The 27,964-nt window shown below is 43.7% G+C and overlaps 1 protein-coding gene across 6 annotated transcripts in view; it reads left to right on the top strand.

Moving 5' to 3' along the window:
• FLNB (filamin B) overlaps nt 1–27,964 on the top strand; it is a 139,340-nt gene that overhangs the window by 51,884 nt on the left and 59,492 nt on the right. For all 6 annotated transcript variants that reach the window (XM_005695795.3, XM_005695796.3, XM_005695798.3 and 3 more), the window contains exons 2-11: nt 7,437–7,685; nt 9,760–9,857; nt 12,285–12,432; nt 18,153–18,271; nt 19,089–19,166; nt 20,311–20,473; nt 21,057–21,254; nt 23,823–23,960; nt 25,685–25,811; nt 26,767–26,903. In XM_005695795.3, the coding sequence (XP_005695852.2) occupies nt 7,437–7,685; nt 9,760–9,857; nt 12,285–12,432; nt 18,153–18,271; nt 19,089–19,166; nt 20,311–20,473; nt 21,057–21,254; nt 23,823–23,960; nt 25,685–25,811; nt 26,767–26,903 (1,455 nt within the window). The remainder of the gene's footprint in view (nt 1–7,436; nt 7,686–9,759; nt 9,858–12,284; nt 12,433–18,152; nt 18,272–19,088; nt 19,167–20,310; nt 20,474–21,056; nt 21,255–23,822; nt 23,961–25,684; nt 25,812–26,766; nt 26,904–27,964) is intronic.

Here is a 27,964-nt window from a genome sequence, read left to right as displayed (position 1 = left end):
TCTTCTAACTCAGTTTCCCTGCCAAGCAGCCGTTCTGCGTGGAGGACTTGCCAGATGAAGGGCCAGGGTGGGGATCTTTAGAATCTCCAGTCCCTAGGGTGCAGCAGAGGCTGAGCAAGTCATGGTTGAGGCAGGGGCACTAATGATCCCGTCCTGACTCCTGCTTGCCCCTCCCAGGTCCTGTGCTGTCACTATTTACCACATTCTTTCCCTGGAACCTTAGCAGTTTGGGGGTGGTGGGAATGAATGGGGCCAGATCAGAAGGGCTGCTGCATTCCCCTCCCAAGCACAGCTGCTTACTGGCCATGCTGCCCAGGGGTGGGGCCTGTCCGTATGCACATCTCCTCATCTGTATAACGAGCATCGTAACTGTGCTTGCCTTGTGAGAGCCGTCATGACATCATGTGTGTTCAGAAAAGTCGGAAGGATAAGAGTTGGGGCTCTGGGGAATTCCATAATTTTTCTTGCTAAAATGATGCATAAATACATTTTCATCAGTTAACATTACTATTACAGAAGACTTTAGGAAATATCTATATAGCTTGATGACTTTCTGCACTGAAAGAAATAGTTCTGCTTTATCCTCTTTCTCTTTAGAGTAGTATTGATAATAAAAATAAGCACTGGGTTTTGATATCTGAAAAGCATGTTGTAGTTCCTGAATGGGAAAGAACAAAGAAATCCTTGATAGGACTTTTTTTTTTTTTTTTTTAATGCCAGCATGTCCTAGATCAGCTATTCCCTGGTAACTCAGTAGGTAAAGAAGCTGCCTGCAGTGCAGGGGACCCAGGTTCGATCCCTGGGTCAGGAAGATCCCCTGGAGAAGGAAATGGCAAACCCCTCCAGTATCCTTGCCTGGAAAATCTCATGGACAGAGGAGCCTGGTTGGCTGCAATCCATAGGGTCACAAAGAGTCGGGCACAACTGAGCAACTAACAGTATCAGTATCTGAATTAAAAAAAAATAGTTTGGGCTCAGAGGGCAGCAGAGAGAACTGTGGTTAAATTTAGGCTCTCCTATGTCATTTTTGGGAGACACCTCTGTGAGCCTCTGCTTTCTCATCTGTAAGATGGGGTTAACTGCAAAAGCCATCCTGATAGGGTGGCTGTGAGGGTCACATGAGGCAATGCCTGTGGCCCAGAGGAGAGGTCTGCACGGGGGCTGCTGTCCCATTTTGGCTGCTGTTGATGTCAGGAGAGGACGTGTTTAGAAGTCTTTCTCAGGTCTTTCCTCCTGCCCGTGCTCCTTTCCTTGTGGGCTTCCCTCTGGGCTCTGCACAGGATGAACAGTGACAAGCTGAGCTGGAGTTAAAGGTGATGAGGGCCTCCGTTCACAGCCAGTGTTTATTATTTCAGCTGGACGTGTTCTCAGAGCATTTGTGGCCGGAAGCTGTGAGGGAGGGACAGACGCCTCCATGCTGAGGCCTCTACAGCTCACGCTGGGGTTTACCCGCACCTCCCAGTGGCTGAACTCTGGGCTCCTTGACTCAGAGCTCAAGCTCAGGAGTCCCTGCGGCCTTGTCCTGATGGCCACTCAGGAGAACTGTGGGGCAGCAGTGGGATGACTTAATGCAGGGGCCTGAAGTTTTAGGGTCAAAAAGCTAATTTAGATGCACTGCTTTGACCATTTTGGAGCATCTTTCCATTTTTCCTTCTTTCTTTCACCTTTCTAACAGGTTAGATTCCTTGTTATAACTTCTCAGGGATTTCCTACTAATAGTAAATGAAAAGAGACTTACTGTCTTCTAGGCACTTTACTGTAAACCATCTTGTTTAGTTCAGTGTGACTTCACTACTGCATATAAAATAATCCTCAAAAGTGGTAACTTTTCAAAAATGGCATTGAAAAGAAAACCCACTGGGATAATGCAGATAGTTCCCCAACCAGGGATCAAACCTGGGCCCCCTGCAGTGGAAGCACAAAGTCCTAACCACTGCACCATCAGGGAATTCCCATAAATGTAACTTTTAAATAAAAGATATCTCTTAATCAGAAAGTAGGTGTTTGGGATAAATTATGAAGCAATACACTATCATAGTACCTAAGATCTGAAAGTCCACCCAGAACTGTGTACCAAAATAAAAATAAAATGTTTATAGAATACTGTAATTTGTTCTAAGTATTATCAGCAAAAATTGTCCAGCAAGTGAGAAAGAATAGAAGGAGCAGCTGGCAAGTTAGAAAATTTGACGTCTAAAGTGACATGCAAGAAATGTTTATGGACATATAGATGAAACCTCGAATCAGGGATTTTGAGAAGGTTTACTCTATTCTGTTGCAAAGAAATCCTAGCCACCATGCCTCATGCCATGCCCAGGGCAGACATTGCTAATCTGCATAGTAGTCTGAGTCTCCATATTCCTCATGCCTTGTTCACGGATTAGTAATCCATTTCAGCAGTCTTTCTCACTGAATCTAGTTGGGGCCTCAGCACCTTTCTCAACTCACCTCATGTGCCAACACCAATGACCACTCTTGGTCTACTGAATCTTCTCGTGAAAAACTGCTAGCATGAAAAGGCCTTCTGAACGAACTCTCTTAACTGAACCCTGACGCAGGGATGTGTAAAACGTGCTCATTCAAACAGCTCCTTTGTCATCCTTGAGTAGTTCATGAGCAAGAAACAAAATCGGAAATCCAGCTGACCCCCGTGCCCCGATCCACCCTTATTTCATTATATCTTACTGACATAAATGGAAATAGGCCCTTGTGACTTCAGGTCTTCAAAGCCCAGAGTATCTTCTTCTTATAGTCAAACTGCTATGACAGAGAGCTTTTTAGAAAAATGAAGTGGATTTTTTTTTCAGTCTTTAGGTTGGTGGGACACCCTATTCTGGGACCCAGGTTCCTTCCATCACCTGCCTGGCCTCTTTTAGGACAGGTCCCGTTCAGTGACTGTGATGCTGGGCTGAGAGGAGGCCCACCCGCTGCTCAAGGCTACATGATTTGAGACAGGGTATATCAGACGCAACTGAAGCATCTGAGCACACACACATGGCCTTGATGAGTTGTGCCCAAGAGCACATTAGACGGAGGTTTCCCGAAACCCCTACCTGTCCTGGACTCCTTCAGCCACATGTCGTTTGCTTCTGACCTGGCAGCTGGCTGCACTGTGACTAGTGACTTGCTGTCCTTACAAGGGATGGTGTCCCCCCCCAGGCCTCTCCTCCTGGGTCCCCACTTCTGACACCCTGGCAACAGCCAGGAGAGAAGGTTTACATTGTGAAAGTAGCGGGAGTGATGGTTGTGTGGGTCCACACAGCTCTACTTGTGAGAATAGAGAGACGTGAAACAGCACCGTCTCTCTGACCTAGAGGGGACTTGTCCACAAAGGAGGTATTTCTAAAATGCTGCTGAAGATTGCCTAAGAGTAGCTGGTTTCTATCCTAATACCTGCACCCATTCCGAAATGCTGCTTACCAGGACTAGGGAACTGATGTGCTGAAAGGATCCTAGAATTTGTAATAGCTTGGATTTGACTTTCTAGCTTTAAAAAACCCAAAAAACAAACATAAAAGCAATAACATTACCCTCACTTACATATAATTCAGGCTAATTTGAGGTAGTTGCAGAAGATATGTTCACAGAAGGTGTGTGTGGCTTGAGAGCTAGTGTTGTCTGGAGCCATTTATGTGGGGACTGTGATTGGTTGAATTCGGGGAGGAGAAACTTGTGGCCAGTTGCCAACCCAATCTAAGCAGATTCTAGGAGGTTGGGCGTTGCCTTATTTTATTCCTGAAAGAGGCTCTCAGTACCTCAGAAGGTGGAAGCCTCCCAAGAGGCTTCCAGCTGACCTGGCCCTTTCCTCTTTTTACGTCTCTGCTCCGTGTTTACATTCGACATAAACATCACAGAGCACGCTCACGGCTGCAAATTCTGTAGTCAGCTGTGATGGTTACACACAGACACTGTGACGCTGTGTAGCATTTCATTTTCAAGGCGCAGGGAGTCTCCTATTTCATGTGGGTGGGAATGGGGGAGGCCTTTTGGGCAAGTCGCCATCTTTTTATTGTTCCAAGAGTTTGGTGAAGCATTTGAACTCTCACCTGTCAAAATCGCTTTTGGAATGAGGACCGCTCTCCCTCCAGCTTCTTAGAATAGCAGAATGAAAGTATCATTTATCCCAATGAGACCTTAATGGGGGCTTTCCCAGTTGAACACCCACCTTGAATTCATTGGAAACAGACGTTCTGGGCGTTGTACGTTTCATAAATTTGACTCCAACTTTTGCTGGGTCATATTTCCCCCAAAATCGTTTTGAAAAAGACTCATGTCTCATTCCTTTAAACCAACATGTGTAAGCTGGGTAAAAATAGAGCAAACTGGTTTCATGTTTTGATTTATGGATGAAATCTGCAAGTTTGCATTTGTAAAGCAGTAAGCACATCACTCAGGAAAGTTTGAGCTTTGCACATTGATGCCTGTGGCTGGGTGACACTCTGACCTGTTCAGATACTGCCTGCTGCAAGATCTGACCCTGCCCGGTACACCTGTTTCCTTGATTAGCAATAAGTACGCATACTCTCTGCTTCTATCCCTTCCCTTCCCTTCATGAGACTGCTCTTTGCTCTTTAAGTTGAATAAAGGAAATGGGCATGGAAAATTGTTTGACCCGATTTTTTTTTTGCCATCCATAGATAGTAACTCACTAATCAGTAGCACTTTAAAGACAGATTTGTAACAGGGCATCTAATCCAAAAATCTCAGTTATGGTCAGGGACTGGCAGTTGGTCCAGCACAATGAATATGAGCAACCTTGGCTGTTCATATTCTGTGCAGGGTTCAGTGTTTCATGCAGATCACTGCTCCTTTATTCACCACAGGACCTCAGAAGCAGAGCTGCCTTTGTGGTTGCACAGACTGGGCAGCTGTACAGGGCCCCATACTCAGGAGGGTTCTGTGTGCTTGTTTTAATGCTCTGCTGTTGCCGTCTTGATATTCTTGATACTTCTGGACAAAGAATCCTGCATTTTCGTTTGTTACTGGGTCCTGTGAATTATTCGGACAGTCATGTGTAAACGTTCGTCATACAGTTCATCATGTAGAAAATCCCTGGGTGCCTTAACTTTGAATGAGGATCACTTACATTCAGTGTGTCTTACCAGCCAGTTCATAATACTCTTTACTCTGTCATTTTATGTAATCAAGTCTTGCCGTGACTGAATGTGTAACCATGAAATTACCTTTGATTTCTGTGGGTTTGGGTGTGGGTTTTTTTTCCCCCTTTGTAAGAGGACGTAACAGTAAACAGTTTGATTAAAAACAAGAAATCTCCACCCTTTCAGTTTTGAATGGCATGCCATTTACTCCTCCAGAGCATGTGAGTTTATTTTTCATGTGGTTGCAGTTGAGTTTCATTCAGTGGATTTTGACGTGTGTTTAACCAACATTCAGGTGGCTTGCGGTCAGTGGGAGGGAGGGACAGGGCGTGGGGAGCTGCAAGATGAAGAAAGCTCAGTTACTCCCTGTCCGGTGCTCACAGCCCTGGGGGTTGGAGGAGGCTGAGGGTAGAATGGTGTGACCACACATAGGCTGGTGGTCTGTTTGTAATAGATATGGCCCTTGAATGATGACCCAGGGTTTATCCTGCAGGAGGTTAGGGTAAAGGGCCTTCCCATCAAAGGGGATACAGAACAGGTGGAGATGTCCAGGGGGTTCAAAGCAAGATGTGCTTCAGGAATGGGGAGTTTTTGAGCCTGGCATGTGGAGGGTGGTGGGTGATGGTGACGGGGTGGAAAAGCAGATAGAGGTTATATGGGTCTCTCAAGGTGCTGAATGTTTAAAGAGTTTGACTCTGGGCAGCAGAGACTATTGGTGAGTTGGGAAGCATATAGGTAGGTACCTTACCAGAAGGATGGTTCTGGGTTCTGTGAACAATGGTGGAGTTTCATGGCTGTTGAGGAATTAGAGGGGAGGAGGGGCCCCATATTTGGGGGGACAGTGTAGAAAAGGATTTGCCAAGAGGTAGGGAGGGAATTGTGGGAACTGTACCAGGGCTTTGAAGGAGAGTCCTAGAAGGTTCTGACATTTTCACTTTGGGGTCCTGGCAGAATGGGGGATTGCAACAGAGGTTGTTTGGTGGGAAAAGGGTGTAGGAAATGGAGAGACAGACAGATAGTTGTCTTGGAGATAATGTTTGAATTTTGGTGGTTGTAGTTGGAGGTTGGAAAGAGGAAAGAGTCACGGGGAAGCCAAGGGGAGTGGGAAGCAGAAACAGTTTCAGTGAGAGTTCTAGGAGGGGCTGGCCAGTGGCAGAGCATTTCCCGTTAAGCTGGGAAATGACTAGAAAGGGGGCCCTGCCTTTGTCTAGTCACCTGGCAACACTTTGCTCAACTGTTAGTGACCTTCTTTTAAGAATGACTAACTTGTCAGCGAAACAGAGATGAACGTGATTGGTAACACCCAGTATTGGTGAGATGTGAGGGAAAATGGCCTCTGAAACCTGTAGATGGGTGTGTAAACAGAAACAACTTTTTTTTTTTTTCAATTTATTTGTCTGCACCAAGTCTTAGTCCTGTCATGTGGTATCTTTTTAATTGAGGTATGCGGAATCTAATTCCCTGACCAGGGATCAAACCTGGGGCCCCTGTATTGAGAGAATGGAGTCTTAGCCACTGGGTCACCAGAGAAGTACCAGAGTATCTTTTTATAGGGAAAAGATATCTGTGACATTGTGATTAGTGAAAAGAAAGATTTCAAGACTGATCATGTAGTATAATATAAGTTCAGGACAGCAAATACACACATGTGTATACACAATCTGTTAGATGGCATCCTGCCTAGTTAACAGGAATGCAGCCACCTCTTTTTATTGTCTATATTTCTGAAATGATTTCTTGAAATTAAAAAAAAGACTTTTTATAATGGAAAATTTCAAATGCATGTAAAAATAGAAACAATGGGGGGCTTCCCTAGTGGTCCAGTGGTTAAGAATCCACATTTCCAGTACAGAACCTGAACAGGAAGTCGCTCAGTTGTGTCCGACTCTTTGCGACCCCACGGACTGTAGCCTACCAGGCTCCTCTGTCCATGGGATTTTCCAGGCAATAGTACTGGAGTGGATTGCCGTTTCCTTCTCCAAGGGATCTTCCCAACCCAGGGATTGAACCCGGGTCTAGTGTGGGTTTAATCCATGGGCAGGAGATCCCATCATCTGTTCTTCAAAAAAAACCCCAAAACAGCGATCAAAAATAGAGAACACAGAATAATGTGTTCTCGTGTACTCATGATCCGCTGACGCTGGTTAACAATGTTTTGGAATCTTATCATCTCTGCACCTCAAGTATTTTGAAACTGATGCCAGCATGACGTCCTTTCACTCTTATATAGCTCAGTGTGGGTCTCTAACAGTTGAGGTTTTCATTTACTTTCTTAACAAAGACTGGTTCACACCTGTGTGACTAGAGGCTTGACCCTGCCTGTGTTTCTTTGCTCAGACAGCAAAGCCATCGTGGATGGGAACCTGAAGCTCATCTTGGGCCTGGTGTGGACGCTCATCCTCCACTACTCCATCTCCATGCCCGTGTGGGAGGATGAAGGAGATGATGACGCCAAGAAGCAGACGCCAAAGCAGAGGCTGCTCGGGTGGATTCAGAACAAGATCCCCTACTTGCCCATCACCAACTTCAACCAGAACTGGCAAGACGGCAAAGCCCTGGGAGCTTTGGTAGACAGCTGTGCTCCAGGTACGTGCCCACGGCTGCCTGAGCCATCTCTTCCAGAGTGGGGGTATCGTTGACCCCTGAATCTCTTGGTTTTCAGTGGGAAAGCTAGGTTTGCTGTGACTGCTGTATTTGTCCTGGTTTTTAGCTGATTGCAAGATATCTAAAGGAGCTAAAAATGGCTTCATTTGCCTTCTGATGAAAAGTCTTACAAGACTTTCCATAGACTCGTTTGAGCATGGAGTTATTTACCCAAATTCTGAATGAAGGCCTTCATGCTCTAAGCAGACCTTGAGTTTAGCTTCCAGACTCCAAGTCCTGCTTCTTCCCCCTCTTCCCACAGTGGGTGCCTGGTTTCCCGTTGGCTTCAACATGTGCCCTATTAGGTGGTTTGGCGTGAAAATCTAAAAACATTTATTGAGTGGAAAGTACCCGTTTTTATCAACCACTGGGTTGACTATATATGGCTTTCTCCACCCTTTTCTTTCTGCATTGCTGTGAAATAGTTCTTGGTCAGGATCCAGTTGGAGCCTTTTCTACCCTTGATGGGTTCCTCTTTTCTGAGTGGTTGAATGTACACCAAGGTAGTAATTACCCTCACTGGAGGGTTTAGATTGATGGGTAGAGTTTGCTGTTACACTCAATAGAAAAGACAGAGCCTGTGTTTATGTGCATCTCCAAAATTGTTTTTAATAAAAAATCTACTCTAACAATCATATTTCCATTTACTGCTCACTTTGTATATGCTGGGCACATTAGTATTAAGTAAGCTAGTGGTTCTCAATGTACGCAACTAGCTGGTGTCAACTGGAGAGAGGGAAGGAGGATGGTCCCAGTCCCCAGTCTTCCTTGAGAGCCTATAAACTGTGCCATCCAGAAGCAACTAGAAGCTCAGCATTAGTTCATTTCCCAGTGCCCTCTTCCTTGCTCTCATGCAAAGACACATTTTAGGATGCCTCTTTCTAGTTTAAACCTGGGGATTTTTAGTCCAGTCCTGTACTTCTTGTGCATACAAAAGATTTTGAGATGATTCTAGATTTAGATCTTTGAGCAAGTGAATGTTTTAAATATACAGGATGCTAGTCCAGTCTCTGTAGATATGTCGAGGCTTGGAATTGTGACACTGTAATTTATAATAAGAAATATATCTTTGGTCTTTGTCACCTTTCCTGGCACAGACCTCTTAAAACCCTTGAAATTTACCAAGTGGTGTCTTTCAACCGTGCCTAAGTTTATTAATGAGGTAACTTTTGGAATGCCTGTAAGGATGAGGCCTGGATGTTAGGGGAATCAACCAGTGATTAGAGGATTGGAACCTTTGCCCCTCTCTCCTGGCTTCCAGGAAGGGAAGAAGAGATAGAGGCTGAGTTAGTAACTAACGTGTGGTGATGTGATCAGTGCATATAATGAAGCTGCCATAAAAATCCGTGAACTACCGGGTTTGGGAAGCTTCTGGTTGGTGAACGTGTGGTCCTGGGAGGGTGGCATGCCTGAAAAGGCATGGGAGTTCCTTGCCCCTTCTCCCACCTGCCCTATGCATCTCTTCCATTTTATAAGGTCCTTTACAATAAACTAGTAACCCAGTAAGTTAACTGTTTTCCTGAGTTCTGTGAGCCACTCTAGGAAATGATCCAACCTGAGGACGGGGTGGTAGGAACCTCTGATTTGTAGGTGGTTCGTCAGAAGCCCAGCTCTGAATGAGTTAGGGGTCAGGGAATCTGTGGGACTGAGCCCTTAATTTGTGGCTTTGATGCTATTTGAGTGTGATCTGTCAAAAAAGTCTCACTTCTAAAAGACACCAGGCCCAAATGGTTTTATAGGCTTTGTTTTTTTCATTTAGACCACCCCATCAAGGAATGGATAATCTCTATCTGAATGCAAGAAGAACAACCTGAAGAAGTCTCAGCTCAGGCAGAGTGATTTCTACCCTGGCATAGTCATATCCATGATACATTTGGCCCAGAATGCATACAGTTCACTAAGATTTTTGGATGAAACTGTTTTCTCAAAAGACTGAGTGAGTTTAGTTTAGGCACCGAGTTGCTTTCACCTCTTCAGTCAGTTAACACCAACAGCATCTTTTGTGTGCTGTTAACAGGTCTGTGCCCAGACTGGGAATCCTGGGATCCACGAAAGCCTGTGGATAATGCCCGAGAAGCCATGCAGCAGGCAGACGACTGGCTAGGCGTCCCACAGGTACGTGTACAAGCATGCATGTCCCACCGAGCTGTTTCCTCTGATGCCCTGTGGATGCCTGTGGTCTTGCACGCAGTCTGACCTCCTCAGTGGTCAGCTTTCAAGGAGCATTGCCTGGGGCCCTCTTCCATCTTTCTCAGTTTATCCGCTTTAATAGATGCTCATTGGCTTAGATACTTGTCTGTCTGTCTGCTCAGTCGTGTCCGATTCTTGGCGACTCCAGGGACTGTGGCCGACCAGGCTCCTCTGTCCATGGAATTTTCCAGGCAAGAGTACTGGAGTGGTTTGTCATTTCCTACTCTAGCCAGTCTTCCCAACCCAGGGATCAAACCCACATCCCTTGCATCTCCTTCACTGGCAGGCAGATTCTTTATCACTGCACTGCCTAGGTGCTTGTAGATTCCCTAAAAATCTTTACTGTTACATGTGACAGATTTTCTCGTATATTTCTTTTCCAAAGATCACAGAGGCCATGTTTGGAAGCCAGACTGCAAATCTTGACCTTAACCTAAGAAACTGCCAATATTTGACCATTTTTTAGCTATGAAACATTTGTAAATCCAGTATCTTTAAGAAAGTCACTTAGAACTTTTAAAGAAATGTAAATCAAGATAATCTGCTATCAATGGAAATTGTGGGAGAATTTGTATTGCCCATAATCCTAACACAGGAATATAACAAGGGAACTTAGAAATTGAATATGTCCTGGACACCATCTGCTGTAGCCACGTTGCTTAGTTGAGGTCCAATCTTCTAAGCCCTCCTACGAGTTTAAATAGCATCTCCTGACATCATGACTCCCATGTTCAAAGACTCGGTCAAGAAAAGTTATGGGTAGCCAGTGCCAGGCAATGGATGACCTCATTACAGACTCCATTAAGGTCTTAAGTTGGTATTCAGAGCTGAGGTCAGTGTATTTGTATCAGGATCCCTTGGAAGGTAGAAAATCTTGCCTGTATTTCTTTGGTTTGGTTTTGGCATCATGTCTCTGCTCCAAGGCCCATTCCTTGGCTCTTTCACCTTTAAGAAGCGGTATGATTTGTTTTTCATCTCCCTTTAAACCCGAAATCCATCTCCTTTTGGCGTTCATGTGATGTTGGCAGTGTGTAAAATTGTTGAAGGAGCTGCCGAGAAGAAATGCCAAAGCAATGCATGTCCTGTATTTTGCGGAATGTATTGGAGGCAAGTGTACAAACCCAAATAGCTATCTTGTTGCAGCAGGCTAATTATCAGAATATTTCCTGTTTGGGGTTTTTTTTTTTTCCTTGTTTCTTTTACCATGGAGTGAGGGAAGCTGGGCACATAATGTTGTTCATCTGAATTTGGTTGATCTGGTGCATGAGAGACTTCTGTTACTCCAAAGAGGTATGGCTTATTGCGGGCAGGAGAACATTTTTTTGCTATTTAGGGCTGGATCCAGTGGTGAAACTGGGGCTGTGACACCTGCAGGGAGTCCACCTATTTAGCAAGGGTCTAATCTTGCTCCTAAGCTGAATGTCAGGAGAAAATTTCCCCTTTCCTGTTTTGAAAATGGCTTTAAACATATTGAGAGCTGTCTTAGCTCAGGCTGTTATAATAATACCACGGACCAGGTGGCTTAAACAACAGACATTTATTTACTTCTCAGTTCTGAAAGTTGGGAAGTCCAAGATAAAGGTGTGCCAAGAAACTATGTTCTTGGTGAAGGCTCTTTTCCTGGGTTGCACACAGCTACCAGCTGACTTCTGGCTGTGCCCTCAGGTGGTGGTGAGAAACTGAGCTGAGGCCTTTCTTCCTCTTCTTGTAAGGGCATCAGTCCCATCGTGGGGGTTCCACCCTCATGGTCTCATCCAGACCTACTTACCTCCCAGAGGCCCTGCCCCCTATTACCATCACACCCGGGGTTAGGACTTTAACATATGAATTAGGGGAGGACGCAAGCATTCAGTCTGCTTCTTAGACCACATATCTAATGTCATTGCATTATCTCATTTTGGTTTTATTAATTTTTTTTATTTTTAGTAGAAGCTGAGTAAATAGAAATGTAGATACTGGATAAAAGAGCAAATATTTTGGCAATATGCTTTAATCCCATGTGTTCTTGTTTCTTCTTCTTCCTTACTTGATAGAGATTAGTTTTTCTGGAAAGGAGAGTGGGTAGCCTTTTTTGTGGGGAGGTTTGAACCTCTGGAAATTACATACAGAATTGTCTGGAGAAGGTCCTTAGCTTCCAAAGGTAATGGTGACACTTCTAAAAGGTTTTTTTTTTTTTTAATTAAAAAAACAAAAACTAATTTTGGCATGCCAGTTTGATGCAGTTTCACTTTATTGAGAAGCTGACTCAATTGCTTTATACTTGTAGTTGTTGGTGTAAGAGATGTTTGCAAAAACTTTAGTAGTTGCAAAGTGCTGTGTTCTGGGTGTTCATCTACCCTGTCATTATTCTAGGTCATCACTCCTGAAGAAATTATTCACCCGGATGTGGATGAGCACTCAGTGATGACTTACCTGTCCCAGTTCCCCAAGGCCAAGCTCAAGCCTGGAGCTCCCCTTAAACCCAAACTCAACCCCAAGAAAGCCAGGGCCTATGGTAGAGGTAAGCACTGGTCATGTTAGATTTGAGGCTTGTCCTCTGGTCTTGATTTATTCATTTTTATTTATGTGTTTAATTTAAATTTTTTTATTTTTAACTGGAGGATAATTGCTTTACGATATGGTGTTGGTCTCTGCCATATAGCAACATGAATCAGCCACTGTGGTCTTGATTATTCAGGATCGAGAATGTGTAAGCTTAATATTTAAAGACGTCCCAGGCCTTCTTTGTCAGATAGCTTTTTTAAAATTTCCTTCTTTACCTAAAGGTCCTTGTGTTTATTTCTATCCTTTTCTGTCTTGTGAATCTAGGCTTCCAAGAACAGTGCTACTTTAACGTAATGGAGATGGATGAGTTTGTACTTTGTGATTTGTATGTAGTAACCCTGAGATAAAGAAAGGACTATTCTTTCCATTTTTCAGATGAGCAATCAGAGGCCCAATCCACAAAGGAAAGGGGATGCTGGAGTGAGGGAGAAGGTGAATGGGGAGGTCCCCCAGATTGCCATGGTGGGGTACAGCAGGAGCCTGGCTCTTCTGACTGCTGATTCATTTCTCCTTTTGGTTATGTGAAAGCTGTGCAGGTTTCCAGATGCAGTGGGAGCTATTGTTAACCCCTGGCAGATACTTCCTTGCTAAGACATCCTGTTTATAATCTCCCAGCCAGCTGCCAGGAGTGTTCTGCTCAAAACGTTTGAGTAGGTCAGAGGCATTCTGAGGAATTTGGTTTTCTGGTTGGCACCTGACTTCAAGCCTGTTAGCTTTATTTACAGAGAACAGTTGCATTTCAGCCCAGTGTGGTTTCTGGTAAAAATTAGTACAACAGGATATAATTTATTCTCTTTTCTGTGGTGAGGGGGAAGAGTACATTCTATTTTCATAATTGCAATTAGGATCACACACACACAAAATATTTCCCATGTTTTCCCAGATTTCCTATAATCTGCCTACTGCTCTTAACATTCTAATGTGTTCTCTTGCTCTGTGTGTGCGCATGTGTGATTGTTGAACTATTCAAAAATATATTGCAGGCATGGTAACATTTTGCTCCTCAGAACATCAGCAAACCTTTCCTAAGAAAAGGAGGACATCCTCTATGCAACCACAGTATTCATTATCACACATAAGAAAATAGGACAATAATTTCATAACAGCTCATATGCAGTTTATAATTAAATTTCTCTTATCCTACAGTTGTCTGTTTTACAGTTTTCTTGTTTTACAAACCAAGATCTGATTAAGACTCACTTTCTACATTTGCTTGTTACTTTATCTGAAACTCTTAATCTAGAATACTTTTCCCAAACTTTCTTTTCTTCTTCTTTTTTTTTAATGGCATTGACTTTCTAAAGATGTAGAGCACTTCTCTATCCACTCATTCCCTTTGAAGTTAGCAGGGCCCTACTTGGCATCAGCTTGGTCTTGAAATGACACACGACCAGGGCAGCGTGCTGAGTGTGCACTGTCCTCAGCCCAGTTCTCGTCTTTTGCAGCATGATTAAGAGGACAGAGAGTTCTGGAACAGACCTACTTGCCATTTGAAGTCCTTCTGGCAATGAAGTGGGCTCTGTGCCATCATTTGTGTTATATCGAGACAGGGGACTTTGTTCAAAGCCGTACCCACAGTGCAGTCAAGTGAAGGCTGGCACGTCCATGCATGCTTTAAAAGTGCTTTCTTTCTAAGCTCTAGTCAAAGACGCTGGCAGAAATAAGGAATCTGATTTGAAAGGTTATGCTTCCCTTAAAGGCAGAAAAGTTGCAAACAGCCAAATCTCTTTGTCAACAAAATTGGTCAAAGGGATTGAATCTAATCAAGGCATAAAGTGCTTGTTTGCAATAAGCTTATCGCTGGTATCCAGTTTCCCTGTTGGTAATGTGAAACGGTTTCCTTTCACAGTGCTGTTTTCTAGAAAATGACCTCTTGCTGCAGCTAAGGAATGTGGCTAGTCATTGCCATTTCCTTCATTTGACTGTAAGTTTTATATACTTAGGGAGGAAACACACACACACACATATATATGTATCTTTTGTATTTTTGTGCCATGGTAAAATGCCTATAACATAACATTCACTAATTTAACTACTTTTGGGTGCACCTAAGACATTGAGTATATTCATATATTCACTGTGTTTTGAAACCATCACCTCTCTTCATCTCTAGAACTTTTTGCATCTTCCTGAATTGAAACTCTACCCACCAACTGCAACTCTCCATCCTCACCTCCCCCAGCCCTGGCAAGTGCCATTCTACTTTGTTTCTATGTTGTTGTTCAGTCGCTACATTGTGTCCAACTCTTTGCAACCCTGTGGACTGCAGCACAGCAGGCTTCCCTGTCCTTCACCATCTCCCCGAGTTTGATCAGACTCATGTCCAGCGAGTTGGTGATGCCATCCAATCATCTCATCCTCAGTCGTCCCCTTCTCCTGGCCTCAGTCTGTTTCTATGGATTTGCCTCTTCTAGGTACCTTGTAAGTGGACTCGTATAGTATTGATATTTGTCCTTCTGTGTTTGGTTTACTGTATGTAGCATAGGGTTTACAAGATTCATTCATGTTGTTGCATGTATAAAAATTTCATTCCTTTTTCAAGCTGAATAATATTTTGTTGTCTGCATATTCCACATTTTGTTTTTCCATTTTTCTGTCAGTGGACATTCAGGGTTTTTTAACACCTTTTAGCTATTGTGAATAATGCTGCTGTGAGCATATGCATACAAGTATCTGAGTCCCTGCTTTCAATTTTGGGGGGATATATGTAGAAGTGGAATTGCTGGATCATATGGTAATTCTATGTTTAATTTTTTTTTTTTTTTTTTTTTTAAGTAGAAAGACAGAATGGTCACTTGAGGGAACAGAGCCACATGTGAGGCCACATGGGCAGCACCTTAGGTATTACCTTGTCCTTGATGAGACAGAGGGGAGGGGCAATTTGTTCTCTCCTGTGTGGCCATGTTGCTTTGTTTCTGCTGACAGAACCAAGACATAGAGAGTGTTTCATCTTGTAGTTTTTAAAGTGTTGGTGTTGACCAAGTTGCAATTACCAGCTGGTCAGCATTTGCAGGTCTGTTCACTGAGACCCATTCAACTGGAAGGAGGGAAGGCTGGCGTGATGTGAACCTACAGCCACAAGCAGGCCTTTGTGATGGGCTCCCTGGCAGGGGTCAGCATGCTGAAAGCATGTATCCACGGGCAAGCAGAAACCTTTAATGAAACCTGTGTTCTGTATGGAGCATCCACTGCATAGGAAGCCCTCAGCACGTGTAGTTCTGAGTAATCCTAGGGAACAGTGGTTTCTCTGCGCGGGAAGCATTATCTCCCAAATAGGTGTGGTTCTGCTTCCCAACCAACCATTGTTAGCCAGAGAAGAGGAGCCCAGTCTCTGGCTTTGGATAGGCTGACTCTGCAGGCTGTTGGAGTTAGATGGAGTGGATATTTATAAATGTTTTAAGTGCATGATCAAATCTTTGTTAAATGACATAATTTTTATATAAATTTTAAGCAAAAGAAAAAGTTAGAAAACAACAATTGAAAGTCACATTTTGTAGCTGCTAGCCCCATTTTTTTCCTTCAGAGTTGGAGGTATTTCCAGCCATTTTTCTATGCTGAAATGAGATATTTTCTTCAATTTGCATTTTTTTTACCTAACAGGGTGTGTTATGTAACTATCTATTACCAGTTTTTCTTAAATTATTTATTGGAAAGCTAATATAAATCCAGATACAGTAACAAATGACCTAATGTCTTCAACCCAGACCAATGGGAAAGAAAAGAAGAGATGAAGAGAAATCTAGGGAGTAAATGAGGTTTAAGAGATTTAGCAACCAGTTGTAACATGTGAAAATTATTTGGTCCTATTTAAACTGTTAAAAAAAATTATTAGACTTTTTTTAAGATTCAAAATATTTTATTTATTTATTTTTGTGACACTTCCAAGATAATTTAGGACTTTAAACACTGAACATTTGATGTTATTAAGGAATTCCATTTGATGTTATTAAGGAATTATTTTTATTTTTTGATGTGGGCATTCTAAAAATATCTTCTAAAGATAAGTAGTGAATGTTTATGGATGAAAACTAAGAGGACTAGGATTTGTATCCAGATAATACAAGAGGAGGAAAGAGATGAGAATGAAGCAGTGAAACAAGACAGGCTGTGAGCTGAGAGTAGTTGAAGCTAAGTGATAGGTACGTGGGATTCATTTTAATATCTCTCCATGTCTGTATCGGTTGAGGATTCTCCATAATAATAAAAACTTTTTAAAAAGTAATACTTCTGGGAAGATGGAATAGAAGTACTTTTTCTAATGCTTCCCACTAAGTGCAACTAAAACCCCTGGGAATTTTCTACAGGGTGAATGTAAGGAGTCTCAGAAAGAGATTAAGGCAAAGCAGCTAGAGATCCTGGGTCTGAAGACTGGCACTGTAGTGAATTCCTTGAATGGTTGAAAAATTCCTAAATTTGGCAAAAAAAAAAGCAGAACATAAACCTACAGCTTCAAGAAACTGAGAGAAACCCAAGCAATTGTGCTCTTTAACATTTAGCCAGAGGAATAAAAGCTTAACATTTGCACACAGTCCTGTGTATGAATGTTTATAGCAGCTTTATCAGTAAGAGACAACTGGAAACAACCCAGATGTCCTTCGCTGGGTGAATGGTTAAACAAACAGTGGTGTGTCCATATCATGGAATATTACTCAATGATAAAAAGAACAGGCTTTTGATATAGGCAGCATCCTGGATGAAACTGCAGAGAATTGATGCTTGTGGAAAAAGCTAATCCCCAAAGGTTAGATAATGTGTGATTCCATTATATGATATTCTACAAATGATAAAATTAGAGATAAAGAACAGATTAGTACTATGAAGGGTTACAAAAGGGATGGCTATGAAAGATCGCTAGGAGAGTTCCCTGTGGGGTAGAAATGTTCTGTATCTTGATTGTGCCGTGACTTGTGATATTGTACTAGAGTTTTGTAGGATGTATCCATTTGCGGAACTAGGTAAAGGGTATTATCAATTCTTACACTTGTATGCTACTCTATCTCAAATTAATTTGCTCAATCATTCAATTTACAAGTTTAATTAAAAATAAGTGCAATATTTAAAACATTTTAAGTAATACAAAAATGATCTTTAGGGAATTCTCTGGTGGTCCAGTGGTTAGGGCTTGGAGCTTTCACTGTGATGATCTGGGTTCAGTCCCTGCTCAGGGAGCTAAGATCCTGCAAGCTGCATGGTGCGGCCAAAAACAAAACAAGAAACAAAAATGGTCTTTAACAAAAAATGAATCACACTTTGTCTTCTTCCCCAAGGCAAGCCCTACTTCTAGTTACCACATCATTTTCACAGTCATATAATGTAGCCTTTGACTGAAGTTCTCTGAATATTTCAGAACTGAATATTGCTTAAATACCAAGGACAAGATTTGAGTTATTTTAAAAAATTTATTTGGATGCATTGAGTCTTAGTTGTAACAAGTGGGATCTAGTTCCCCGACTAGGGAACAAGCCTGGTCCTCCTGCATTGGGAGCATGAAGTCTTAGACACTGGACCATGAAGGAAGTTCCCAAATTTGTGTTTTTGACTTGATTACCCCATCATGGTTTGTCACCGTCTCCCACAGGGCAGAAGCAGGAATGGGTTTCCTGTCTCATTTCCCTGAAGGCGACACTGTTGGGGCCTGACCCAGTTTGTAATGTGCTTGTGTAAACCCGTGAACAGGTATCGAGCCCACTGGGAACATGGTGAAGCAGCCAGCTAAGTTCACCGTGGACACAATCAGCGCCGGGCAAGGTGATGTCATGGTGTTTGTTGAGGACCCAGAAGGGAACAAAGAGGAGGTATGTTGGAGGAGGCTGCCTCCCCTGTTAGTATCCCATGGAAACTTTGGCACTTATAACAGGGCCAGGGACTGTGTCTCTATTTTTCTTATTAAAGCTCAAAACAAAAGCTTTTTTATTTTTTCTTAAAAAAAAAAAAAAAGAATCCTGAGTCTTATAGCAGTTAAATTCACTTGCCTAAGGGTTGTGTTTAAAGTATCATATAAATTGATACCCAAGGACACACATTATATAATACAATAAAATATTGCATTTAACTATTGTTACTGATAAAATGCAGTCCAGTAGCAATATTGATTCCCTGCTCTTTCCCCATGCTGATCATCCTCTGGTTCCTCCCTTGGGACCTTTGCACATACTGCTTCTTCTGTCAGGCTATCTTCTTAAGACTGTATTTTATTCCTAGCGCTTAGCACCATCTGAAGTTCTACGTTTATTGGCGTAATTGCCTGTTTCTCCCACTGAGGCAGGAATTGTGCCTGATTCATTTTTGGTACCTGTCCCTGGGCTTGGTGTTTCATAAGCTCTTAATAACTACTGGGCCAAGAAAGGTTTAGGTTACTAGCTTCATAGTCTCTCTCATCTGGAAAGGTAACAGCCCTGAGACGATGGAGAGGCCTGACTTGGTTTTACCTGTGTGCTAATGTGACTTGGTTTCCGTGACTTCAGGCTGCTTCTCTCGGAGCTTCCTGCAGGAGTGGTGGGCCAGAGAAGAGCCAGGGTAGGTTCCTGGCCTGGCGCCTTGCCATGGGCCCTTGGCGAGCACAGCACACTTACACCGGTGCCTTCTCTAATTGTCACTCATCTTACCTCCTAGGCGCTCGTGACCCCTGACAGCGATAAGAACAAGACATACTCTGTGGAGTATCTGCCCAAGGTCACCGGACTGCACAAAGTAAGATAAGACATCATGGCCCTTGCTTGAATGTTCTTCTGTGCTTGCTTTGATAGATGCGGAAGAAGCGTGGTTTTCTTAAGTTTGTGTCTGTCTATCATCTATCTATCTATCTATCTATCTGTGGTTGTACTAGATTTTCATTGCTTCTTGCAGGCTTTCTCTTGTTGTGGCAAGTGGGGGCTTCCTCCAGTTGCGTTGTGCTGGCTTCTCGTTGCGGTGGCTTTTCTTGTTGTGGTGCGTGGGCTCAGTTGCTCCACAGTATGTGGGATTGTCCCCAACCAGGGGTTGAATCTGCACTGGCAGGTGGACTCTTCACCTTTGGACCATCTGGAAAGTCCCTTAAATCCTCCTCTGATTTCTCTTTCTGTTTATAGTAGTATCCATGTTCATTGTCAAAAATCTCGGATCCCTGTGAATCAGACTTGAGATAATCGCTACTCCGTGCAGATTGGTTGAATTCCATTAAATTCTTTGCAGTGTCGTAAGATTTTTCTGACTCCACCGAGATGACTAATAACTGTAACTGCAAGCCTGGAGTGTAAATGCTGAGCTATGGGCTCTTTGTCTTTAGTGCTTCCTTAAATGTCCCTCTTCAGAGTGCTCCAGAGGCTCTGTCAGCATCAAAGCCTGAATGTGGAGAAGGCCAGTTGACTAGAGTGGAGGCCAGTGGCCCACCCAATCCAATAACCCTCAGAATTTAAAAGATGAGAGCTTCGACTCAAAGTTTAGACAGAAATCTGTCTTATGTCTCAAGTCCATGTATCTGAAAACGGTCTTGGTCCTTTGAAGAATACTTTGACTCTTAGATTTGAAATCCTGGAACTCTACATGATATTCGATAGGGACACTGGTCCCTTTTGCAGCTGCCTTAAAGAGTCTGGTGTCTGGAGATTGAAGTGCTTGTGCATATTGTTACTATAGAGGCTAATCTAGGCATGTCTGATGTGTTTTAGTTGGCTAAAGGCCTGATGTCCCAGGCCCAGCTGTGTGGTTGGTAGAGTCAGATGGGAGTCCCACTGAGGCCACTTCCCCAGAGCTCCTGGTTCCAGGACCTTTGTGTGTACGATCAGGAAGATGGAGGAGAGGGTGGTCTCACTGAGCAAGAAGAAGTGATGATGTCTCCCCTGCCTGTCATTTGTAGGTCACAGTCCTCTTTGCAGGACAGCACATCTCCAAGAGCCCATTCGAGGTGAATGTCGACAAGGCCCAGGGAGACGCCAGTAAAGTCACTGCGAAAGGCCCAGGCTTGGAAGCTGCCGGCAACATCGCCAATAAGCCCACCTATTTTGACATCTACACAGCAGGTAGCACCTTTCCTCTTCCAGAGCTGGAGATAATCCTTAGAAACCTGAGATGCTGGACTTCTTGTCTTTTGAATCAACAACAAAACTACAAAATTAGCTTTTTCAAATGTGTTGGTTATATTTCGAGATTTTTCAAAACCAGCTTTTCTTCTCTAAAATCTCATACTCAATCTTAACTTTGATTATTAATAATCAATTTCTGACTTGACTAAATAAATACTCCAAAGAGACTAAGGTTTAACAATCATCTCTTGGACCAAATTCTATGCAAGGTCCGGCGGGAAGGAGGGGTAAGAAAAGGAATGAATAAAACACAATTCTTGAATTTTCAGCTTTCTTTTCAATATAGAAATTTTAGGAAATAGAGATTGTGGGAAAATGAAAGTTGGTTATGACCCTCCTCCCCATAAGCAACTTTCCTTTCTCTACCTTCCTTATTTCTGCTAGGAAACAGGTCTGGGTATGCACCTTCTGAATGCCTCTCTGTCTCCTGTGGTTTGCATTTTATACCTGCTTTCGCTCTCATCAGCAGGGAACTTCCTAGAGGGCGACTTGGACTCATGGCCTGTTCTCTCTCTCCTAGGTGCTGGTGTGGGTGACATTGGTGTGGAGGTGGAAGATCCCCAGGGGAAGAACACCGTGGAGTTGCTCGTGGAAGACAGAGGAAACCAGGTGTATCGATGTGTGTACAAGCCAATGCAGCCTGGCCCCCACGTTGTCAAGGTTTCCTTTGCTGGGGACACCATCCCCAAGAGTCCCTTCGTTGTGCAGGTCGGCGAAGGTGAGTGCTGGAGTAGCTGACTGCCTCTGGTTCTGGCATTGAGGCTGGCTGTGCGTGACAGGGCCCAGCACTGAACTCAGACTTGTCATTTTGCTGCCAGGGCCCCTTTGGCAGGAAGTATCCTCAAGACATTAATACTAGTATCTACTTTGTCCTCAAGATACTAACACGAATAGCTTCCTATATGCTGACCTAAGTGCTTTACTTATATTAACCTGTTTAATCTGCCCCCAAAACACTTCTGCCAGGATTCATGATCCTCACTGAGCGATGCAGGATGGAAGCTGTATGAGGAGAGGGTGTCTGTGGCTGAGGTTCAGTGACGTGGCAGGTCCCCTGTGGCTTCCTTTACTGGCTGCCAGGCAGAGAGCACGATGGCAGCTAGTCGTGACACCAGCCACGGTGTCCCGGGGGCTATTGCTGTTCCCAGTGGGCATCTGAGACACTGAGGCTTAGGGGTCATAAGGTATGAGTATGGACTAAACCAGTGGTCCCCAACCCCTGGAACCAGGCTGCACAGCAGGAGGTGAGCGGCAGGCCAGGGAGCAAAGTTTCATCTGTGTTTACAGCTGCTCTCCATTGCTCACATTACTGCCTGAGTTTTTCCGCCTGTCAGGGCAGCGGCAGCATTAGATTTCTCATAAGAGCATGAACCCTACTGTGCTTGAATCATCTCCAAACCACTTGCCTCCACCCCAGGCCATGGAAAAATTGTCTTCCACAGAACTATTCCCTGGTGCCCAAAAGGGTTGGGGGCCGCTGGACTAGCTGTCAGTAGGAATAGAACCATGGTCTCTGTCAGCTCCTGCTGCAGCCAGAAGCATGCATTTCTCTCTAATGTTAGACTCTTTCCTTCTGACTTAGTTACTCTCTTTTTTTCCCCCCCAACTCTGCTGCCTTTTCTAACCAGTACTTGCCTTTCCCTGTTCTGTTCTGTGCATCTGCGTCTGCAGACCTGGCTTCCTCTTCTGAATCCGGCCTCTTGGCCAGCCTGGAGCCTGAAGCTGTTGGCTTCCTAGTCGAAAGCACTGGGCCAGAGGCATCTCACTGGGTAAGGGCTGGTTGGGTGGGCCATCTCTGCCAGTCTTTGTGCTGCCTCCGGTGTCCAGCGGGCCTGTGCTCTTCATGACCGTGGGAAACTGCAGTGCAGGTGTTAGCACCACCTGTCTGGCCAGACCCCAGACTCACTCTCTGATTACATCTACACATCTCTAGGCCATCTCAAGATGCTGGAAAATCCGGTGGTTTCCTTCAAGCTTTTTAGTTCCATTTAGTGTTTATATGAACTGCTGATGTTGAGACTCTTGCCCATACTCAGGATTTCCATGACTTTTATTTTTTTAAAGATACATTTAAGCCTTCCAAGGGAAGTCCTGTCATCCTGTTGTGACTTATTTCTGGTATGACCAACTTCTCTCCCCTCGACAAAGGGGGAAAAAAATAAATGTATTCAGAAGCAGAACTTTATTTGACACAATGCAAGAAAGAATATTGAACAGCTTTCCTAGTTTTAATGATGTTTTCTGACTTCCTCTCGCTTATGGATTACTTTTTTCATTTCTGGCATATCCATCTATCACTTGTACTAGTTAATACTTAATAGAGTTTTTCTGTTGATGTACTGACCCTTCCTCCACTTAAATGATTTTGAGATGAACAGTCTTGTCTTCTGGAGTCTGTGACCCCCTAGTGTATAGAGGGAGCCTGTCAAATATGCAGTGTCAGATTTGGAAAGGAACAACCTGACATTTTACCTGTTAATCTCCCATTTATATATTTAATGAGAAGGTTGCTCATGTTACCAAAAATGTCCCAGGGCACATTGATGTCTTTTATCAACCTTTGACAAACCCCATGGAATTGTTTTGTGAACCTCTTATATAGGAACGTTAGAAGCTACCTTTGCGCTAGACATACAACTTTAGGTTTTTTAACTGGACCCAGAAAGCAAATTGAGAGTGGGGTTTACTCCTAATTATAGAGTAGCCACCTGCATTCCAAGGACCTTGTAATAGCACTGAAATGTTTGTCTGCCTTGGTCGAGGTGGGGTTGATCTGGTCTTTTTTTGCACCATCCTCTGGCTATTCCTGCGGAAGAGAACAACATTTAGACTTTCAGAAACCACTGATCCAAAGTTTGGAACCAGGTCAGATGTTTTCAAGTGCTACATTTTCCAAGTAGACCTGAAAAAGTCCAGTCTTCCCAATTACTGGACCCTTGAGTATGGCAGTGAAGTTTGAGCAACGTCCAATCCCAGGTCTTAACTCTCTTTTACCACCGAGAGGATAAATGCCAGGATTCAGCAAATACCAGGAGTCCAGCGAATTCACGCTGTGCACTCCTGCTTTTTTTGCCAAAGTAACTTTTCCCCAGTCCCTGGACAAAGTTATATTGTGTCTTTATTTGCTAGCCTGGTGTGCTCCCTGAACAAGACCCCTGGTCTCAGGCAGCTGCTGCACACTCTGCAAAGCAAACATTTTCTTGGCGGGTGGCTCAAAGTTACCTTGGCTTACTCAACTCAGACTAAAGAATAAAAGGTTGAATTGATGTCGAAACTGTGCTTACAGCCTGCAATCCAAACGCCTGCCGGGCCAGTGGCCGAGGCCTGCAGCCTAAAGGCATTCGCATCCGAGAAACTGCAGACTTCAGGGTTGACACCAAAGCTGCTGGAAGTGGAGAGCTCGGCGTCACCATTAAGGGTCCTAGTAAGTGCTCCTTTGCTTCCCTGTCTCAATGTGATTTCAGCTTAACTTGACAGCCATGACCTATGGGTCTCATCACACAGCTAGTTCTGATCAATTTATCCCAGAGAGCTGTGTCAGAGATTGGAGGCTCTCTCTGCTCCGTGTAGAAGGAAACTGATTGTTTAGTCATGTCTGCCCTGGATGTGGGAACAGTGTTGGATTGACAGCCTCACATTATGTTAGGGCTTCCGGAAAAAGAAATAAATATTGGAGCTGGAACAGCAATATGAAATGGCCTATTTTTTTTTAATTTGAGGAAACCTAGGCTCAGAGAGGAAGGGTCTTGTCCACAGTCACAAAGCTTTTAAACATCTGAGCTGGAATTCAAGCCTGATCTCCAAAGCCAGTAATTTTCCCCTCTACAGGTTACATTTTATAGACAATGAAATTATGGCAGATACCTAATTACTTTGATGAGTGCTTATAGAAGGAGAATAAATTCCCTACGATTAAGCCTTCTCTGTAGATAAATGCCACTTGTGGAAGAGTGCATTGCACCTTGCAACTCACTCTAGCTCTTTCATGAGAAAAGAGACAGGAGAATAGGTATCTACTCTCTTCATGAGTTCCCCACCCTGGGTCAGAGAAACAGCTCGACATTTTCCAGCTGTGAGTCCAGTAGCCTCAGCAGTTTTACTCCCCGGCTTTGTAAAATCCTCGCTTTCTCTTCCGGGACAGTTCTCACTCCCCTATGTTCCTAACAGGCTGTGGCAGAAGTGTTCTGAGCTCCAGAAAGTTAATATTTCATCTCAGAGCACTGAGTTTTGGGGCAGCTATGCCCTGAAGGCAGGCAAGGTTCTAGACTGCCCAGACCTGGAGTCAGGCTGCTCGAGGGCTGGCCTCCCTTTTGGCTTGTTGCTACAGGAACTGAGGAGGCGGTTTTTGTTTTTTTTTCCTGACCTTAGATTCTTACTTGACTAAATGGCTTTCCCAGCCAAACCTCAGGGCTCAACATAAAACAAGTTCCTGCCTGATGGCTCAGACTGGAGTTTGTGAGGTAGCCTCTGAAACCTGTTCTCTTGGAGATAGCTTACAAGAGCTTTCTTGCTTTCATTGTCCAGTTTTAGTTGAAAAGGATATGCCAGGATCCTAATGCCAAATACTCATAAGCATTTACTCCTTCTACCATTTTTAAAAAATGTTCTTTGCCTTTTTTATATTGGAATTTAGGCTTCCCCAGTGGCTCATTGGTAAAGAATCTGCCGATGCAGGAGACATTGTTGATTAACAATGTTGTATTAGTTTCAGGTGCACAGCAAACTGCTTCAGTTATACATACCTATGTATCTATTCATTTTGAAGTTCTTTTCCCATTTAGATTATTACAGAATATTGAGTAGAGTTCCCTGTGCAATTTTTATGGGCAGCTAAAAAGGATGGCTTTTTGATCATTGAAAAATATTACCAGCCCCAGGGGTTTAGGACCTCATAGGCCCCTTATGCATGAGAAAGCTTTCTAAAGCCAGTGAGCTGGGAAATCTTCCATTTCCCCTTACTTTGAAGTAGACATGTGTCTGTTTTCGGCTTTGGAGTATCCTCCCAATTTGGGGTGGGGGAATCCCACACTCTGAGATCATCCACGTGGTTTTATTTTGTGGCTGTTGCTGTCTTTCTGTTCCTGTCTTGTGGATTCTCGTTCTGAGTCTGGATGCCTATTGGAAAGACGGTGTGCTTCCTTCCCACAGAGGGTCTGGAGGAGCTGGTGAAACAGAAAGGCTTTCAGGATGGAGTCTATGCATTTGAGTATTACCCCAGCACCCAGGGGAAATACAGCATCTCCATCACTTGGGGGGGACACCACATTCAAAAGAGGTGAGTCTCTAGCAGGAATTGTGTCTTCTCCCGAGGCCTGCTCAGCCCAGGAGAGGCTTGTGGTGCTCTTTTCCCAGGCTGCAGGAGGGAAGGGGAGCTGCTCTGTCAAAAGCTTTTTTTTTTCTTTTTTCAGAACAGTACACAGTCATTTGGCCTGTTCTCAAATGCAGCAGAAAGTCGCTGTGGTTTCAGCTGCCTCGTTTCAAATCAAAAGCTGGCGGTTTAAAGCTGTGGGGAGGCAGACAAGCCAGGAGGAACAGTGATACAGAGCAAATGGGCTGTGTGTCTATAGCCCTAATTTAAACAGATTCTCTTTCTTTCGATATGTGCCTCTTTGTTCATGAATGCCATGGGTAAAATGGCAGAATCTGCTGTGGTTGACATTAGAGTCCTCGCTGTGAGTGTGGTCAGGATGCAAGGGGCACAGTCTATAGCTTTGCCTTGTGGGCCTCACTTGCCTTCCCTGTATTCACATGCTTTTCAGCTTTCCTGGGGGCAGCTTTAGGCTCTGAATAAATTCCATTTACTTCAAGAGATGTCTGTGTATATTTTAAGCTTCTGAGAATCTAAGCAATGTTTTTTAAATCTCCTGTGCCGAAGCTAAAGCGCATTTATTCATGTTTGAGATACAGCATATTCAACCCGGTTTTCTTGTTTTAGCACTGGCAGCAGATGTAGACACTCGCTTGACCTTCCAGGCTCATAGTCTGGTGTACATACAAGGCAAATGACCAGGATAGTGCCAGGCAGTGTGGTTTGAAACAGTCCTATTACATGATATTGTTGACGTAACAATGGTTGTGGGGGCACCTGTATGGAGGAAGGGCTTGGCTGGAGCTTGGGGCTGCAGATAAAAGGATAAGGCCAGTGGAAAGAGTGTGTATAAAGAGCCTGTGGTTGTATGTAGCCCTTTCTTTGCTTCTCTTTAATGCTTCCTCTGTTCCTTTCCTTCTAGCCCTTTTGAAGTTCAAGTTGGCCCTGAAGCAGGCATGCAGAAAGTCCGTGCATGGGGACCTGGCCTCCACGGCGGGATTGTTGGGCGGTCAGCAGACTTTGTGGTGGAGTCCATTGGTTCTGAAGTGGGGTCTCTGGGTAAGCAGAAGCGGCTTCTGGTGGCTGAGATTGCAGGGTGGCTGGGTCATGTGTTAGGTTGTGTGTTGAAGCCTCCTCTGAGCCTCACTACCCTGGGCCTCCTGGCCTCCTGACCACCCAAGACCATCTCTGGATACTCCCGATAAGTTGCAGTTCCCGTGTTCTGCTTGTCCTCTGCCTCTGGCACCAGCATTCATTCATCTGCTGGACCATGAGGGCAAAGGCTACCTGTGGATGTTGTGCCTAAAACAGTGCCTGGAAAATAATTGACACATGGCAGATATTACTGACTGATCCTTAGTTTAGATGAATGAATGAAGTTTGCCTAAATTAGAAATTTGAAAAGTGAATATTCTTTGGAGCAGAGTTGAGTGTATTTTAAGTAAGCATCTGATGTAGATTTGATCATTTTAGAACAAGAGTTGGCACCTCTCCCTGTTAAGGAACAGATAGCGAATATTTCCGTATTGAAGGTTATATTCTCTCTGTCACAGCTATGTGACTGTCATTGTAGCCTGATAGTGACCATAGATAATGCACAACTAAAGGGGTGTGGTTGTGTTCCTTATTTACAAAAACACGCATTGGGTCAGATCTGGTTCAGCAGTTTAATGACGCCATGTTAACAAATAGAAATAAGCAAAGAGGAAAAATTAGGAAATCAGATTTAATTTTTCTGTTTAGAGAAATGATAAACATCTTAGTATATCCTTATAGACTAGAAGCAGTATTAGACCTTTCAGTATATCCTTCTAGACTTTATTCCTGTACATAGGCATACAAATGTTGATCTGCTGCAAAAGTATCTTTATATCTTTCTGCCTCAGGCAAATATAGGACCTGTCTCAATTTCCCATGGCATCTATGGAAATCCAAGGTGTGGATATAACTACTGTTAGGCCCTTCAGCAAAATAGCTGAAGAGTTTTGCTATAAAAAACAATGCTGAATATGTATCCTTGTATCTAACTGTTTACACACATCCTTGGTTATTTCCTTCAGATAAAAACCCAGAAGTGGATTTGGTGGGGACAATGGGTGGGTATTGTTTTAAGGTTTTCG

This window comes from Capra hircus, chromosome 22 (assembly GCF_001704415.2).
Source record: "Capra hircus breed San Clemente chromosome 22, ASM170441v1, whole genome shotgun sequence".
Taxonomy (NCBI): domain Eukaryota; kingdom Metazoa; phylum Chordata; class Mammalia; order Artiodactyla; family Bovidae; genus Capra; species Capra hircus.
The sequence above is the reverse complement of the archived record's forward strand: the minus strand, read 5'-3'. Positions and strand labels throughout refer to the sequence as shown.